Genomic DNA, 18317 nt, shown 5'->3' on the forward strand with positions numbered 1-18317 from the left:
GAAGTGAGGGTGTACATGAGAGAAAAAGCACATAATTTAATGGTTGGCTAATTGGGAAAAAAAAAATACAAAACCAAGAAACTCAGAAAGTTTCACTCTTGGATTAAGATCTTTATACTAAATAATGGATATTGATTAATGGAGTATAATCCCCTCATTCCATCCCCCATCTTCCCTTCTTCCTTTCATCTTTCCTTCCACACACATTCAGTGAACTCCCTCTGTGTGTGATTAGCATTGCTGCTCTGAATATAGAAATTAATCCAACATGGGCCCTGCCTTCAGGACACCTGCAACGTAGCAGAGGTAGAAATACATGTGAAGAGATAAAGAAGAGATCGTGAATGCTCGGAAGGGAAGATGTACAACACAGAGTGGGTACACGGAGTAGACAGTGGTCAATTCTAACTAGGGGAAAATATCAAAAGAAAGTCTCCTGTATGAAGTGATGCTTGAGCCGGATCTTCAAAGTGTATCTCAGGGGAGCCAGGGGAGAAATGACATGACCGTGGTGGAAGTGGGAAGGCTAACCAGCTTGCTCAGGTAACTGCAGAACTTGGGCTAGTATACAATGACCGGTTAGTAGGAAGGGAGGAGAATGATGAGGCTGCAAATGTACTCAGGGGAGAGATTATGGAGACTTCTGCAGGGCACACCAAGTAGTTTGCACATCATTTATTTCTACACAAATTATTTAGTCTTGCCTTCAAGGAATTCCCTATTTTAACCCATGAGGTATAATGTTAAGAAAAATTAGGTATTCACATTTCTGCTGATGTTTAAAAATATAAGCTTGGGTCTAAGAATGTCCCTATAATTTTATAGGAAAACATCAGATATGCCACTAACCAATGATTTTACTTCATTTTGTTTTAGGTTCAATGCAAATAACCAGTCATTAAGTTCAGTGAGACGGACTAAAATACAACCATAACTACAATGTGATTAAGAGCATCATAAATACTTCAATATCATAGAAAGAAAGAAATCATACTTTAAAAATTATTCAAAACATAGCTCCTTTTAACTCAGCTGCCTAATCCTAAACCAAACCCATTTTGGATGAGACTACAGAATGCATTTTATACTACAAGATTTTCAATCTAATTACTCAACTAGCCAACACATAAAATAGGTTAAACTGCCACTGTTCATTTTCTTTGCTGGTTTCTAAAACCTAAATTTTAAAGTCTGAGCAATGAAAAGCCAGGCCCATAAAACTATCTGGTCAGTGTATTTTGCTTTTGAATACTGACCAATCTGTGGACCATATCTATCAGGTATTGTAAAAGCAAAAATAGTAGGTCAAACAGAGAATACGAGATGCTAAAGAAAACTTGAAAATGATTAGTCATGAAAATAAAATCAGAGGGTCGCCTGGGTGGCTCAGTCGGTTAAGCATCTGATTCCTGATCTCAGCCTAGGTCTTGATCTCAGGGTTATGAGTTCAAGCCCCACATTGGGCTCCATGCCCAGGGTGGAGTCTACTTAAAAAAAATTAAAAATAAAATAAATAAAATCAAGAGAAAATACAATTTAAGGTCATCCTTGGCCATTCTTCAGGGCATGTAACAAAAATGAATAAAGAAACTGAACCTACTTGTGAGCACTGAGTTCTGAGCACTGGAACCAGTTTCTCCAGCTATAAAAGGGGCCAGTCATCCTGCTCTGCTGTCCCCACAGACCACTGAAAGGCCCCGAGGGGAACACTGTGAGTCCTTAAAGAGGGAGAGATGCCAAGGGGCGATGTCTCCACTTCCCCTCACCTCCTGACCACTGCAGTCCTGACCGCCCCCACTTCCTCACACACTCTTCGCCTTACTGCCAACTTGTGTTCATTAATATAGTCTCATTACTCATTTAAAAAAACAAACAAACTGAAGCTTGTTGAACTCGTGCATTTACTGCTTTAGCTTCAGGAAGAGTAACTGAAGAAAGTAATTTAAGAAATACTTTTCTTTTTTCAATGACCTATGATTATCAATTTACTAGAGGCTTCCAGAAAGCACTCAGATGAAAATGAAATTATTTTAAAGTTCTCTTTGGTGATATCTACTGTTCACTAAAGTTCTTTGAGGGGCACCTGGGTGGCTCAGTCAGCTAAGCGGCTGCCTTTGGCTCAGGTCATGATCCCAGGGTCCTGGGATCGAGCCCCTCATCGGGCTCCCTGCTCAGTGGGGAGTCTGCTTTTCCCTCTCCCTCTGTGTTTGCTCTCTCTCTCTCAAATAAACAAATAAATAAATAAAATATTTTAAAGTTCTTTGAATATGTGAATTCTTACAATAGGAAATTAAACTAGCATTTACACTTGTTGAGTAATGCGCTAATGGTATGTAAATGTAAATGAACTCATTTCTTGTGTCAGTTGATGTTTGCTTCCCAAGCTCTTGATCTCCAAGTATGGAAGAACTGCTGCCAGCATAGGAGTCTCAGGTCTGGGTAAGAAACCTGCCCACGTGTCCCAGGGTGAGCACAGAACACTCGGTGTCACATGGGGCTTACTCGCCAGGCCACCCTAATGTCAAGCCTAATGTCCCTGGGGAAAGCAGGGCACCGAAACACAGTCAGAAGGAGGAGATCAGAGATAACCCTGGTCTTGTCCAGTGTTTTTCTCTGAAGAATAAACCAGAGCCTGTCCCTCCTACAGCTGCTTAGAGTCTTTCCCAGGAGCCTCAGAGGCTGAGGAGTCATGCTCCTCATCACCAGCTCCTTCGAAGACCTAGTGTCCTGCATATGGAGTCCCAAGACTCTACATACCTGTGCTTTCATAACACCTAACGTTACTTTACTCAGTGGTAATTATCATATTTGTGGAACCTTTTAATAATAATAAGCCTACCTAATATTAAGTGCCTATTATGTGCCTTTTTCCCCCCCCACACATTTAAATCAAAAGCTTACTATTATTATCACTATTTTACCTATGAGAAAACCAAGGGTCAGAAAAGCCAAGAGACTTGCCCAAGTCCATGCAACTAAATATGGCAAAGTCAGGACACTTTTGCCATTATACCATGATGCTGCTGCATATCTGGCGATGGGAAATATATTTCTATGATACTTTCTGTGATGTCTTTACCACTAAAATGAGACTTCCAACTAGAAAATATTTATAATGCTTCTTGTTAAGTTATAGGGTCAGAATACCAGGACTAGAATCCTAGCTCCTCCATTTACTAGCTCTGTATCCCTGATATCTGTTTAACCCTTCTGAGGTTCACTTTCTTTATCTGCGAACCAGGGATAACAGTAGTTCTATGCCATAGGGCTGTTGTGAAAATTAAGTAAGATAATAATACAAAGCACTTAGTACAGTGCCCCCCTTATAGAAAGAATTCAATACAATTAGCTATTCTTACTGTTTTAAGTGAAAGCTTTCAATTTACAAGGTTACAAGGCTATTTGTTGATACCTCCTTGCTATACATCTCTGTAAGCAAACATGATTATTAGTAACCTACTCACTTTATAGAGTATTTTTCTTAAAACAATGTTGGAGTGACTGCAAATAAGAAATTTATGTATTGTTCTTTAGAGCTTGCATTTACATTCTTTTGCAACTGAATGACATTCCTTCTTAGGTACAAAGGAGAGCTACGGCTAATTAATCTTACAACAGGTCTTTCAGCAGACATATGAACAGATCTCAGCTGAAACAATGAGGTACAGATGGTTTTAGGTTTCTAGATGCACCACACTGAATGTGAGGCACTGAAACTGATTTTCTGTAAATCACAATTGATAAAAATAATCACATAAGTCTAGTTTCTATGCAACTTTCCAGGAACATATCTACTTCAGGACGTGCGTTATGCACGTGTAGTGAGTGTCAAAATCCTTCACAGCTTCTACCTTGCTCTTGTTTTCCTAGTAGGGCCCTTCCATCCCTTCAGCCACATGCTTCTTTTCATCATTTGTCTGTTCGTCATCCAAGCTCAAGAAGATTTGAGATAATTAGTGGCAAAAAATATATACTGTAAAAAGTACACTATAAGTAAAAAGTAAAAATCGACACCAAGAAAAAACATAAATTATAACAGCAAGTAAAGAACAGAGGGAAGTGTAGATCACAGAAGTGCAGATCATGAGAGCCATGGGCTGGATTCTGAGCTTCCCAAAATTTAGAATGAGAGGGGATGCATGGCGGTTCTCCTTATCAAGAACTGAAAGAGCATACATGGTTCCTTCAGGATCAGTGACTGACTGCTCCATTGCTGACCACCCCCACAGGGCTCCAGGCCGTATCTACTTTATAATGATTGGCCCAAATCCTTTCCTCACTTACCACCAACCCTTTCTGATAAATCAGAGCACCCACTTCACTTCTCCGGTTCAGTTAACTGCTCATCTCACATTCCATATGACTCCAGCGGGGCTGCTGGTCTACCAGAGAAACCACTGGTCCACATTGTGCCCGTGTAAATTTTTTTAAGTGTCCCTTCCTCAAGACACTTAATTTCTATCTCTTGGAAATTTTTCACAATATATAGCTCTTATTAGTATATAAAAGTGCTTTGTGCCATAATACATAAATTACAATGTCTTTGATATGTATAGCACCCTCTAGGATTGTATAATTTATAACCTGTACCTTTCTTCAGATTTTATATATGGGGATTAGGAAAGAGAAGCCCATTCTGCTCAGAAGTTGAGTGGGAAAAATGCTCCTAAGAGCTGCTGGAAGTCATCCCCATCACAGAGCGAAGTCTGAGAGGGTGAAAACACAGAAGCCGCTGGAAGAGATAGAGGGCTCACAGTACCTGTCAGTCAGCCTCAAGGTCAACTCTACCCATCTTCTTGTTTGTATATATGAGCCAGTAAGTTCTCCCTTTTAATAAAAAAAGAATAAATTTGCCTTGATGTCTGTAACTTCCTGGCATCTAACCTCTCACTGCCTTGACTCTTTTGACTGCCCTTTTCTATTTCTGTTCTGACTGGCTGATCCCAGCTCCTTTTAAGAATTCCTCAGAATTTTCAGAACATTTCACAGACTGCCCTGGCCTCCTGGCATCTGAGCCTTTGGTTCCCTTAATTTCCAAAGTCATGAGAGTACTGCTTATCATTCCAAACACTAACCTCTGCCTGGCTGCAGGTGTAACTCCCCTAATTCACTAACCTGTCCCTCTATCATGTGTTCACAGTGAACATCATTAATTTGGAATGAGAGAATTGGTGTAAAGACATTCATCAGAATGATATATCAATTATATCTCAATAAAGCTGGAAAAAAAGAGACATATTCACAAAAAAAAATCATACTATGAGTAAGACTGGTAAGATTGCAGGACACATACTTAAACTTCAAAAGAGAAATTATTTTTAAAGAATTTCATAAACTGTTTATGAATTAGTTTAAAAAATTTTTGTTCTAAGTTTACTAAATTGATCTGGGTGATGGATTTCCTTAGAAACATCTTAACAATTCGTTTGATTACTACTACCTATTTTTAAACTATTTCTTTTGAAATATTCACATTTCTACATAATTTATAAATACTTGTGGTATTTTATACACCATTATTTAATACAATTATTATTCTTGTCCCCAAAGAAATAAGGACCACAAATTGACAAACTGAATGCTTATCTTGGAACAATGAAAACAGAAGATAATGTTAAAACACAGCCAATCACTCTGTGCCAGTTACCGAACGACTGTCTCTCAGCCCTGAACCCAGCTTTATTCAGCTTTATGATACTGGACTTGGCAAATGGATTTCTCCTTGGCCAGCTACATATATGTATGATATGTAGAGTACCCTCCAGGACTGTGTAGCTTACAACCTGTATCTTCCACAGCTTTTATATATGGTTCTTCCAAGAAGAAGCTCCAGAGGGACATGGGACAGCTGCACAAGGGGGAAAGGAGCTTGCCCTTGGCTGTTTGCTCACTGTTCCCGTGGGGTTGTCCCCCTGATGGCAGCCACTCATTCCCGTTGGTTGCAGTTTTCATTTATTTCCTCACTCCTAGAATCAGCCTCACTGCCTTCCCTCAGAGAGAAGAGCAAAACAGAGTGGCCTCCTTTGAGGCCAGCACCCTAGCCTCACAGGGCCCAGCTGTGTGCTCTGAGGTACCTCCTGTGAGACAGCAGCCCCTCCTCCAAGGCCTGAGTCTCAGCTCCCTGGGGTCCCTCCCCCAAGTGACCCCAGCCTGAAAGTCACTACCTATGTTTTCCGTCAGTATTGCCTTTTATTCTTTATTCCTCCAAAATTTGTTTAATTAATTCCCTACGTTAAATTCTCTCTGTTAAAATAACCGGTGTATTTGCTTGACCGGATCCTACCTGACACCACTGTCTCTGTAGCTTCCCCCACCCCCATAGTGTGGTATTTACAGAGGACTAAGACATAAGAGCAAACAGTACCAAATTAGGAGCAGCTGTAAGGCTGATTTTTTTTTTTTTTTAGAAAGACTGCATATTTTGTGAACTTGCTTCCCCATAAAACAATCTATTATGCCTTTGAATTTAATATTCAAATTTCATATAGTTTTATGTATACATTTTTAGGTTCTACAAAAGCTACAAATCTGTAAATCGAATTTTACAGAGGAGATTAAGTAATGTAGAGTGTACAGTATATAGTAATGGTACACAGCAGCATAACAATGAATTGGTATCTTAAATTTCCTATACCCATATTAGAGGAAATTAACTTAAAAGTCCAAATTTGGACAAAATATTTTCATAAAAATTTCACTTATAAAGGTAATAGGCAATGCACCTTAGCTTGTTACTTCTAGGACTTAATGATACCAACTGCCCACAGTTACTACTGAATTCAACAATCAACATTTAATGTTATGTATACATAATACAAAAACATACCTAGATAAGAACCCAAAGTTGTATAGTATATTTCAACTTTAAATACTTATTTATTTATTTGAGAGAGAGTGAGAGAGTACGGGGGGGGGGGGGGGGGGGTGCAAAGGGAGAAGGAGAGAGAGAATCCCAAGCAGGCTCCACCCTCAGCACAGAGCCAATGCAGGGATTGATCTCACGACTCTGAGATCATGACCGGAGCCAAAATCAAGAGTCCGAGGCTTATCTGACTGAGCCACCCAGGCGCCCCTACATTTCTATTTTAAAGCAAGTCTGTTGATCTTAAAGAAATGAGTTCAAATGGTCATTTAATGGTTATTATAAGATAAAAAAAATAATAAAGAGGCATACATTTTTTTCACAAAAACTTTGGTCCTCCATTTAAGATGGCTTCAAATTAAGAATTATTAATGCAGGGGTGCCTGGATGGTGCAGTTGGTTAAGTGTCTGACTCTTGATTTCAGCTAAGGTCGTGATCTCAGTGTTGTGAGATCAAGCCCCGCATGGGGCTCTGCACTCAGCGCAGTCTGCTTGAGATTCTCTCCCCCTTTCTCTCTGCCCCTTCCACTTGCGCTCTCTCTCTCTTTCAGATAAATAAATAAAGCTTCGAAAAAAAGAATTACTAATGCAAAATTTGACTATGATAATTTTTCTGTGCTTAGGACTCCATTTCAGTATTTCATTATTTAAAACTAGAGTTATTGCTAAGGTGACCCTTGAACAACATGGTTATGAACTGAGCAGGTCCGCTTAACATGCAGATTTTTTCCATAAATATATGTGCCGTATTGTAAATATATTTTCCTTATGATTTTCTTAATAACATCTCCTTTTCTCTAGCTTACATTATTATAAGAATACAGTGTATAATGTATATAACATACAAACTATGTGTTAATCAACTGTTTATATTATCAGTAAGGATTCTGGTCAATAATAGACTATTAGTGGTTAAGGTTTTTGGGAGTCAAAAATTATATACAGATCTTTGTGCAGGGGGTCAGCACTCCTAACCCCCATGTTGTTCAAAGGTCAACTGATGAGAGCTAGAATCCTCCTACTGTTTATTTTTAAATTCTTCATATGTTTATATATTTGCATATGTATTTGTGGAGAGGTACACATCTATAAATACACATAGTTGTATAAAAAAAAAAACTAGAGTTATTGCAGAATTAAAATACTACTGGGTTTTATATATCTAAAATCACCAAAAGAAGATGTGTGAGAACATACACCCACTGTCCTAATTCTGCCCCGCTGGAACCATAATAACTCTTCTTTTCCTTCCATGTTAAAGAGTCCTCCAAATATTTCAAGACAACTAGTTCATCCCCCTTCTTTTCTCCTAGCTCAGCAGCCATAGTCCCTCAGCCTTCCTCTTATGATGTGGTTTCCAGGCTCCTCACCATCCTGGCCTCCCTCCTCAGGACACACTCCCACTTGTCAGAATGTTACATAAGATCCAACTGCTACAGATCCAGAGAGAAGGTCTTAGATGAACAGATCATCTGCTTGCCATTTTATTAGCTATCATAAACATCAATCAAAACTCTGAACAAGCTGAGCTTCACAGCTAACTTTAGCTGAATATTCTAAATGCTTAGAAAGTGTGAATTTTATTTTTGCTCTAACAGTCAGATGCAAGACATCAAACTGAAACTTGCAGTAATTTACATGGCAAAAGCCAACACCAACATTCTAACCACAAGACAAAGGAGAGGTGGTGGGGAGGGCTGCAGGATCATGTAAGAAAGTGGGTCACCCTTTCCATCAGATTCCTTCCCTCTCCCATCTGCATTACCAACTGGGTGAGCTCTGTCTCTCTTAGGAATGTGAAACCTTCTCTCCATCTACTCCAAGCATCCTGTTTTCACAACACTTTCTCTCAGGCATTACAATTTCTCTGTATATATATCTTAGGCTTACAAATGTCCTTGAATAAACTCACAAGTTTCGGGGGCAGTATGTAGAAACAGAAAATTATAAACTTCAAATATCTTTGACTCAGCCTTTAGGAAAATTAACATCCTTTATATCCCAGTTTCCACAGATTTTGAGCTAAAACTATACTTGTTCTTTTTATTTTTGTCGTATAGTTCAGTTTTTGTCTACGACTACTTGCTAAGGGCAGAGAACTTGACTATATAATGTAAAGGCTGGTTTTAACAGTTCCAAGTTCTGTTAACTTGTACCTTTGGCATTATAAATGTTTGTCATAGGAAACTTTATTTTCTAAAATGTTTATTGTAGAAACGGTGTTTGCCTGCATCAAGCTGTACCCACTGCCTGTGACAGGGGTTTGAGGCAACCTCCACCCTCAGTGGTAATTAACTCGTTCTTCCTGGACTTGGCGGATGCAGCCACGTAACTTCCTGGTATGGAAGGGCTGTGACTTTGCTTGTTTGACTGAGAACACCAAGACCTTTTATCTTGGCTTTCTCCACTCAGGGCATAATAAACATTGGGCTCCAACAATTCTCTTTTTAAAAAGCCATGCAAATTAAAAGGAAATTCTCCAAAAACAGGGACCATATATCATCATTGCACCTTCCATAACACCTGGCTCAGAGCCTTCCAAATGTATGGTGCTCAACAATATTAGCTGAAGTGGATGGAATTACTCTTCATAACAGCTCTTGCTTGAAGCTAAATTTTATTGCCATTAAAATGGAACATGAAAGTTCAGGAGAAATCAGAGTTTTTACTTCTTTTTTTTTTTTTGAGTTTTTACTTCTTCACCAGATTTGTAAATATTTGTTCCAGAATGGTCTACTCTTATATAGAGTGTCCTCTATAATTATATAGTATCTGAAGCTGTTTGGTTATAGGTGACAGAAATTTAACTCAAGCAAACTTAAGCGAAGAAAGAGGAGGATTTAATGCTTCATGCTTTAATGAAGAAGGTCTTCATCATGGCTGAACTCAGGCTCAAATATTATCATCAGGACTGACTCTTTCTCCTTCTCTGGCCTCCTTTCTTCTGTGCTGGTTTCATTCTCAGGAAGACTCCCACTGACTCCCTACCAAGTAGCAATCTTATGTTTATAACCTTTACACTCACAACCCAAAAGGAAGACAGACCCTCTATCAAGTCTTAGGGAAGACTCTCAGTTAACTCTGCTTGGACCACACGTCTCTCCTAGGGCAGGGAAGTAAGGCATCCTGACGGACAGATCCCAAGGAGAAGGCAAGGGAGTGTCCCAAAGGAAAAAATAACACACTGATAAGACTACTCAACAATTCAAGGCCTGAAACTGTAAGTCCCTTTTTTCTCTTCCTGGGCATGCTAGAAATAAAACCATGGTTCTGCCAAGCTGACTTCTAAAATGACTACAATTATGCAGTATACTCTCATTTGTTACAGAGAAATGATATTTACTGGGTCTATTATATGTTAACCACAGTGTCAGGCATTTTATACACGTTAGCTTATTTAATTCTCATAATATGTAGATATTTAAGATGAAGGTACGGAGGCTTAGAGAAGTTACATAGCAAATATTAGAACCAAAGATGTAAGCTGAGTCTATCTGCCTCCAAAACCCCTTGCTTTCAGCACTGAGAATTTTAGAGCTCTTCTGAGTTGCTTTACTGTGGGTATCAGAAATTTGTGGATGAAAGCTGAAAGACCTACATATTAGGCAAGGCCAACTTAATTAAAAGGAAAGCAATTATCTATAGAAAGTGATTTATCAGATGCCCTGAAAGAGTTTTACTAGTTGCCTGAAATTCCTCCACTAGAGATTATTTTGGACTTAGTCATTACTGCTGCTTAATTTATTTTATTATTTTACTACAAATACTTCCCAAGAGCACGTGCGATAATGAGGCTTGTTAAAATGCAAATGCCCCAGGAAGGGGTAATACACGAAGCTTTTTTCTATTAGCCAAAATCCTTATGTACATCAGATTCTCCACTTCTTTTTCACACGGCCCTCACCCAGGAAAGAAGACACAGGGACAGGTCACATCACATTAGTCGACAGGGCATCTGGGTAGAGCTCACACAGCCAGTGACTGCACTAGAGGCTGGGAAAAATTCTACAACCTTTGTACTCCCAAAGAAAATTACTTCAGCATTTGATCATACAATCCAGGAAAACTGTAAAAAGGTCTGAGAACAGCAACAAAAAGGAAAACAGTTACTATATAGCCTATGAATTAGCAAAGGGAATCAGGGAGTGAAGACAGGAATAGTAACTATGAGAATTTGCATTAAAGTTCCTCTACTTAATTTTAGAAACATAAACCTCTTGGGTATACATTATTTAGTAAAGAAAAAAATCTAATCTTTAGTGACTATGGTTAAATGCTTTATATCACACAACATTACTGGTGCTGCCCCAATATCACCCACAGGAAACATACACGAAACGGGGTCTCCGGTTACACAGAGCATCACTGCCTGCACTGTGCCTCACTGCTTCAGAAACGGGGCAGCAGGGAACGAACCGCCTGGGGTCCCAGCCTCCTGCCAGCTCTCGGCCCCCCAGCACCTCTGGACGACTGTAACTGAGAACGCCTCCAAACTACGGGCTTCCAGCCACTTCCCCTCTTAACTGGGACAGTTAGGAAGCATCTATTTTCTAATAGTTTCTCTTCATAAGCAGTTTCCTGAATGATCCCACTTGGCATAGTACCTGACACACAGGAAGTGTGCAGTAAGTTAAAAAGAAGAAGAGGAGGGAGGAAGAGCAGGAAGAAGAAAGAACTGCATTCTATCTTATTTATTCCCTAGACTCTTACTTCTAGGGGACAAATGGGGAGAAGCTAACTTTCAAGATCATGGTAGTTCAAGCCCTACTTCTTAAATATGAGGAAGCGAGGCCCACAGAGGTTGGTAACTTCCCCAGAGCCAGGCTGTTACTAGCAGAGCTGAGTTTCTCGCCCACTTCTCCTTACGCCCAGTCCTGTGCTCTTTCTATAGTAAAAACTTCATGCCAAGGGACAGGCTATAGGTTTTCAATAGGCAGCAGCAGAACAGTAAACCGCTGTGTCCCTGTGTCCAAAGCATTTCTACAGGCAAGCAAGGATGATGAACACTGTTGTCCACTGATGGCAGGTTCCCTATCACACATTTCCTGGGACACATGCTGTAGCATCTAAATGAGAACAAATTAAAATGCTTCTCTGGTACATTCAGTAACCAAAGTTCTTTACAGGTTACAGCATTAACCAGAGTCATTCCAAGTTCTGTCCTCTGACAGACTGATGTCAGACTGACTCCCGTTCTCTCGTACTTGTAACAGGAAATGTGTCTCATTCTCTTCACTAACAAACATTTAGAACATGCCTCCTCTGGGTAACACACTATGCTAGGCTCTAGAGCTGTGAAGAGAGGTATAGAACATGGGTCCTGCATGTGTGGTGTTTGAAATCTGTGAGGAGATAGAACACACATATGAAAGATAACCTCAAAGTGGGTGTATCTAAGTACAAATGAGAGGAGCAAAGGATAAGCTATAGGATTTCTAGGAAGCCCTCCAGGGAATTAGAAAATCTAAACATAGACTTCTCTGAGCGCAACTGAATGATATCCACCATGGTAATTAAGGTTCAAAAATATAAGTGTTCACCAGACATGAAATTAACATTTTATCTCAATTTATGTATTACTGTTATATCACCAAATTCCAAATCATCAGAAACAAACTATCTTGAGATCTGGCTCATATTTATGAAACAAATACTATCCTCATAACTCATGTCAAACAAAAAACTATACTGAGAAATATTTCACATATAAAAGTAAAATATGTATGTATTGTTAAAACACACACTTATAACCTCCCAACAAACAAAAGTCCAGGGCTAGATGGCTTCACTGGTGAACTCTACCAAACATTCAAAGAAGATTTAATACCTATTCTTCTCAAATTCTTCCAAAAAAATTGAGGAGCAAGGAATGCTTGCAAACTCATTTTAAGGTCAGCATTACCTTGAGGCTAAAACCAGACAAGGACGCCATAAAAACAGAAAATTATAGACCAGTATCTCTGATGAACATAGATGCAAACATCCACAACAGATTATTAGCAAACTGAATCCAACAATCCATTAAAAGGATCATATACCAACATTAAGTGAGATTTACTTCAGGGATGCAAGGATGGTTCAACATCAAATAATGTGACATTAACAAAATGAAAGATAAAAATCATATGATCATCTCAACAGATGCAGAAAAAGCATTTGACAAAATTCAACATCCATTTATGATAAAAACTCAAGAAAATGGGTATAAAGGAAATATACTTCAACATAATAAAGGCCATATATGACAAACCCACAGCTTTTAAGACCAGAAACAAGACTAAGATGCCAACTCTCCCCATTTTTATTCAACATAGTATTGGAATTCCTAGCCACAGCAATCAGACAAGACATAAAGAAGAAATAAATGGTATCCAATCTGCTAAGAAAGAAGTAAAACTGTCACTATTTTAACAGATGGCACAATATTATATAGAGAAAACCCAGAAAAGGCTACCCAAAACTGTTAAAACTAATAAATGAATTCAATAAAGTTACAGTATACAAAATTAAAATACAAAAATCTGTTGCTTTTCGATACATTAATAACAAACTATCAGAAAGAGAAATCAAGAAAAAAATCTCATTTATAATTCCATCAAAAAAATATCTAAAAATAAACTTAACTAAGAAGGTGAAAGATCTATACAGTGAAAACTATAAGACACTGATGAAAAAAAAAACTGAAAATGACACAAATAAATGTAAAGATATTCCACACTCATGGACTGGAAGAATTATTATTGTTAAAATGTCCATACTATCCAAAGCAATTTACAGATTCAATGAAATCCTTATCAAAATTCCAATGGCATTTTTCACAAACTAGAACAAATCATTCTAATAATTGTATGGGACCACAAAAGACCCCAAATAGCCAAAGCAATCTTGGGAAAAAAGAACAAAGTTAGATGTATCACACTTCCTGATTTCAAACTATACTACAAAGCTATAGTAATCAAAACAGTATGATTTTGCCATAAAAGCAGACACACAATTTAATAGAACAGAACAGAGTGGAAATAAACCCATGCATACGTGGTCAATTAATTTATGACAAAGGAGGCAAGAGCATACAATACAGAAAGGATAGTATCATCAATAAATCGTGTTGAGAAACTGGACAGCCACATGCAAAAGAAAGGAACTGAATCACTATTTTACACCATATACAAAAATTAACTCAAAAATGGATTAGACTTGGGCGCCTGGGTGGCTCAGTTGGTTAAGCGACTGCCTTCGGCTCAGGTCATGATCCTGGAGTCCCTGGATCGAGTCCCGCATCGGGCTCCCTGCTCGGCAGGGAGCCTGCTTCTCCCTCTGACCCTCCCCCCTCTCATGTGCTCTCTCTCTCTCATTCTCTCTGTCTCAAATAAATAAATAAAATCTTAAAAAAAAAAAAAAAAAATGGATTAGACTTGGATGTGAGACCTAAAGCCATAAAACGCCTAGAAGAAAACATAGGTGGTAAGCTCCTTGATAATAATGTTAGTGATGTGGTTTTTGGTTTGACTCCAAAGGCAAGGACAACAAAAACAAAAATAAACAAATGGGACTATACCAAACTTTAAAAGCCTCTAAACAAAACAAAACAAAGCAAAAAAAGCTTCTGCACAGACAGGGAAATCATCAACAAAATTAAAAGGCAATCTATGGAATGGGAGAAGATATTTGCCAATTATATATCCCATAGGGGTTAATATCCAAAATATATAAAGAACTCATATAACTCAATAACAACAACAACAACATCTGATTTAAAATTGGGCACAAAATTTGAATAGGTATTTTTCCAAAGAAGACATACAATGGCCAATAAGCACTTGAAAGATGCTCAACATCACTAATCATCAGGGGGATGCAAATCAAAACCACAATGAGATATCACCTCACACCTGCCAAAATGGCTATTATCAAAAAGACAAGAAATAACAAGTGTTGGTGAGCGTATGGAGAAAAACGAACCCTCATGCACAATGTAAGGTGGTGTAGCCACTATGGAAAACAGTATGAAGGTTCCTCAAAAAATTAAAAATAGAATCATTATATGATCCAGCAATTCCACTTCTGGGTATCTATCAAAATAACAAAAACATGAATTTGATAAAATACATGCATGCGTATGTTCACAGCAGCATTATTTCTAATAGCCAAGATTTGGAAACAACCTAAGTGTTGATAGATGAATGGATAAAGAAGATGTGGAATGCACGTGTGTGCGTGCACGCATACACACACACACACACACACACACACGGAACACTACTCAGCCTCAAAAAAGAATGAAATATTACCATTTGCAACACCATGGACAAGCCTTGAGGGTATTATGCCATGTGAAATAAGCCACACAGAGTAAGATAAATACCGCATGATTTCACTTACATGTGGAAGCTAAAACCAACCAAAAAACAAAACCCAGACTCACAGATACAGAGAACAGACTGGTGGTTGCCAGAGGGATGGGGAAGCAAAATTGGTGAAGGGTATCAAGAGGTACCAAACTCCATCTATAAATAAGTCAAGGAAATATAATCTACAGCATGGGGAATCCATTCAATAATATTCTATTAACTTTGGGGACAAATGGTAACTAGACTTACTGTAGTTATCAGTTCCCAAAGTAGACCCATGTCCAAATCACTAGGCTGTACACACGAAATTAATTTGTATGTCAATTATACTCCAATAAGAAGACACATACTTGTAAAATTAAAATATGTGTCTTGTTGAAATACATACGATTTTATTTTCAGCATCACGGAATATCAGGGCTAGAAAGTAACCAAGTTGCCAGGGTATCCATTTATTAGCTGTTCCGTTCACCCTTACACATCCCTAGCAATGGCTTCTCATTCTATGCTTGGCAACCTCCGGTGACAGTAACCTGACTAGCTGATGAGACAGTATGGTTCATCTTTGGACATTCATCTATTTCATTCTACATAAAAGCAATGTACTTCCAAATGGGAAAATTTGCAATAGGGGAAGAGCCAGTGGAATGTTTTCTAATTCATTACAGAAGTGTCTGCCTTTCATTATTAGGTTTTTTTCCGAGGTCTATTTCATGAGATTGATAAAGTACAATGGTCAGTAAGCCTGTACAGTAACATTCCTGTTCGTGGACATTCCCTTCAGGAAACTCACTATGAGAAATTAGGTAATGCAAAGAAAACAGTGCTATATAAGAATTCAGCAAAAAATACTGCATTGAGAGTTATCTACAACATCTGTTAATCCTACAGTATCTAGAGTAATGTTTCATGTTAAGTATGTTCCTGTGTAGCAACAGAAAGAGCTTGATCTTGCAATAAATGCATTTATTAATCTTGCAAGAAACATGCATTTATTATCATTATATTCTACTTAATGTGGCCCCAAAGCATACAGTTGAGGAAAATGCTTACTGCTGGGATTTAAACAAAAAGGTGTGTAGTTGCTTTGGGCTGCATTAGCTGAAAAATAAACCATTATGGGTTCTACTGTATTCGACGATTCACCCCATTACCAAGATTTCTGGCTACGCAGGCAGTTAACTTTTCACACAAACTTAGGCCCCTTGCACAACTAGTTGATTAAACAATCACCTTGTTCGCTATTGATAGATTAAAATAATAACACTAACAATGAATTAAATGGGAATACTTTTCCATCTACCACCACCACCAAGGGTCAAAGCAGGATAAAGCAGCAGTGGGAGGGGAGAAGGGGTCACTTGACTCTTACCACTTGGCCAGCTGGGGATATCCTGTCTGTACCTCTGCAGGACAGTAGAGGACGGGCTTTCCAACTCACCTGTGTTTTGAGAATGACATCCACAAATGTAAACTTTCACCCAAACCTCATGTAGTTCTCCATAATTTGAGCTGCCCTGAGGGGGTATATTTCAGAGCCATCATCCTTTACAGCAGAATTGAAGGGTGTAGGCATTTGCATTTTTGTACTCTGCCTCTAGTAGGTCCCCACTGAGCATGTGGTTCAGAGCAGGCTAACAAGGCTGCTAGGTGGGGATACAATGATGAACAAGACCCAGGAGGTTACTGTACAATCCAGCAGCAGGATCAGAAGAAGGCTGGGCCCCCCAAACGTCTACTATGGATGCTTTTACCCGTTATCAACACAACTTATGGACTGGCTATCTATAGTTAGTGCTAATTTACGTGTTTCTTGGGGCATGGCTAATGAATTCTCTGCCGTTTTTTTTCTCAAGTCCCCTTTGTAAGTACTGTTAGGCATGTATTACCAGCAGCGAAGCAGTGCCTGGCAGAGAAGCTCTTCTTTAGACCCTCCGGTAGCACAGAAATCAAACACAGCATCGGAAAACAGCTGATGGGATGTGTGATGGAGTGTGGAGCAGATCGTGAGGAGAAAAACAGGGAAGCAACATCAAAATCAAAGACAAATGCAAGACTGGTGAGGGGACAGGGGAAGGTCAGCAGCCGGTGGGGGTGGAGGAGAAGAAAGGGGAGCAAATGCACTGATTCCAACCCTCATTTGCACTTCTGAACTAGAACTTTGCTTCAGACACAGTGTAATGCCTTCAATTCTTTTTAAAATTTTGGAACTTGAGGAAGTAACCCCAAAAGGCAGTCTCTACCACTCCCTGTCAGCTAATATGAAGCAGCACTGTGCATAAAACATGAGACTTTGCACCCTACGATCCCAGATAAAGACAGAGAAGAGCAAATTCTTCAATGAGGTGAACGCTGACTTCTGTTAGCACCAAGAAGACTGCTTACACACGGGGAAGGAGAGAAGCAGAATACAAGTAAAGCAGGGGTTCCAGGGGAAAACCGGGAGCGGTGGAACAGGAAGTGGTGAAGGGTAAAGAGGGAGAAGGGCAGAATTACTATCCCTACATCTGTCCATACCACGGTTCTTCAGATACAGATGGTGTTCAAGCAATGACTCCATCAACCAAAACCCTCGGGAACTACAAATAAATCATCCTGACAAATACCTGGAAAGTTTCAGGCTGCCAAACTAATGCCGATGCTCATTGTTACAAAAAAAAAAAAAAAAAAAGAACAATTCTGCTGTAAACTCACTCAGGTTTTAAGCTCAGGGTCATCATATATTGTACACTATCAGTTTCACAAGTAAAATTTAGAGCACAGTTATTGGCCCTTGTTAATAATCCAATGCTCCAAAGTCTCCCAATATTTATTCCAAAGCACTCCCAGAAGATTTCTTATAAAAGCTGGCTTATTTCCCAAGTGAACAGGTATGGCTGTGTATCAATGCTTTTAAAACCTGCCCCTGGCTAGTTTCCTAAAGAACCAGCAGCAGGAAATATAAGCCAGATGTGGACCTTTCAGTATCTGAACCAGATATCATGAGATTCTATAGACCTATTTAAATTTATTTAAATAAAGCCCTGATGATATGGCTGCAAATGCAGAAAGTATGACTATAAACACTTTATGGAAAAGGAACTAAAAATTCAGTATTTGGGGGC

The 18317-nt window shown here is 38.9% G+C and overlaps 1 protein-coding gene across 3 annotated transcripts in view; it reads right to left on the bottom strand.

Moving 5' to 3' along the window:
- Positions 1-18317, bottom strand: part of AKAP7 (A-kinase anchoring protein 7) — a 144301-nt gene that overhangs the window by 20526 nt on the left and 105458 nt on the right. The window contains exon 2 of one of the 3 annotated variants that reach the window (XM_021693452.1): positions 16586-16654. The exons of the other annotated variants lie outside the window; for them this stretch is intronic. Within the exon in view, the coding sequence (XP_021549127.1) occupies positions 16586-16654 (69 nt within the window). The remainder of the gene's footprint in view (positions 1-16585; positions 16655-18317) is intronic. 3 annotated transcript variants of the gene reach the window in all.

The sequence above is a fragment of the Neomonachus schauinslandi genome, chromosome 8, assembly GCF_002201575.2.
Source record: "Neomonachus schauinslandi chromosome 8, ASM220157v2, whole genome shotgun sequence".
Lineage (NCBI taxonomy): Eukaryota > Metazoa > Chordata > Mammalia > Carnivora > Phocidae > Neomonachus > Neomonachus schauinslandi.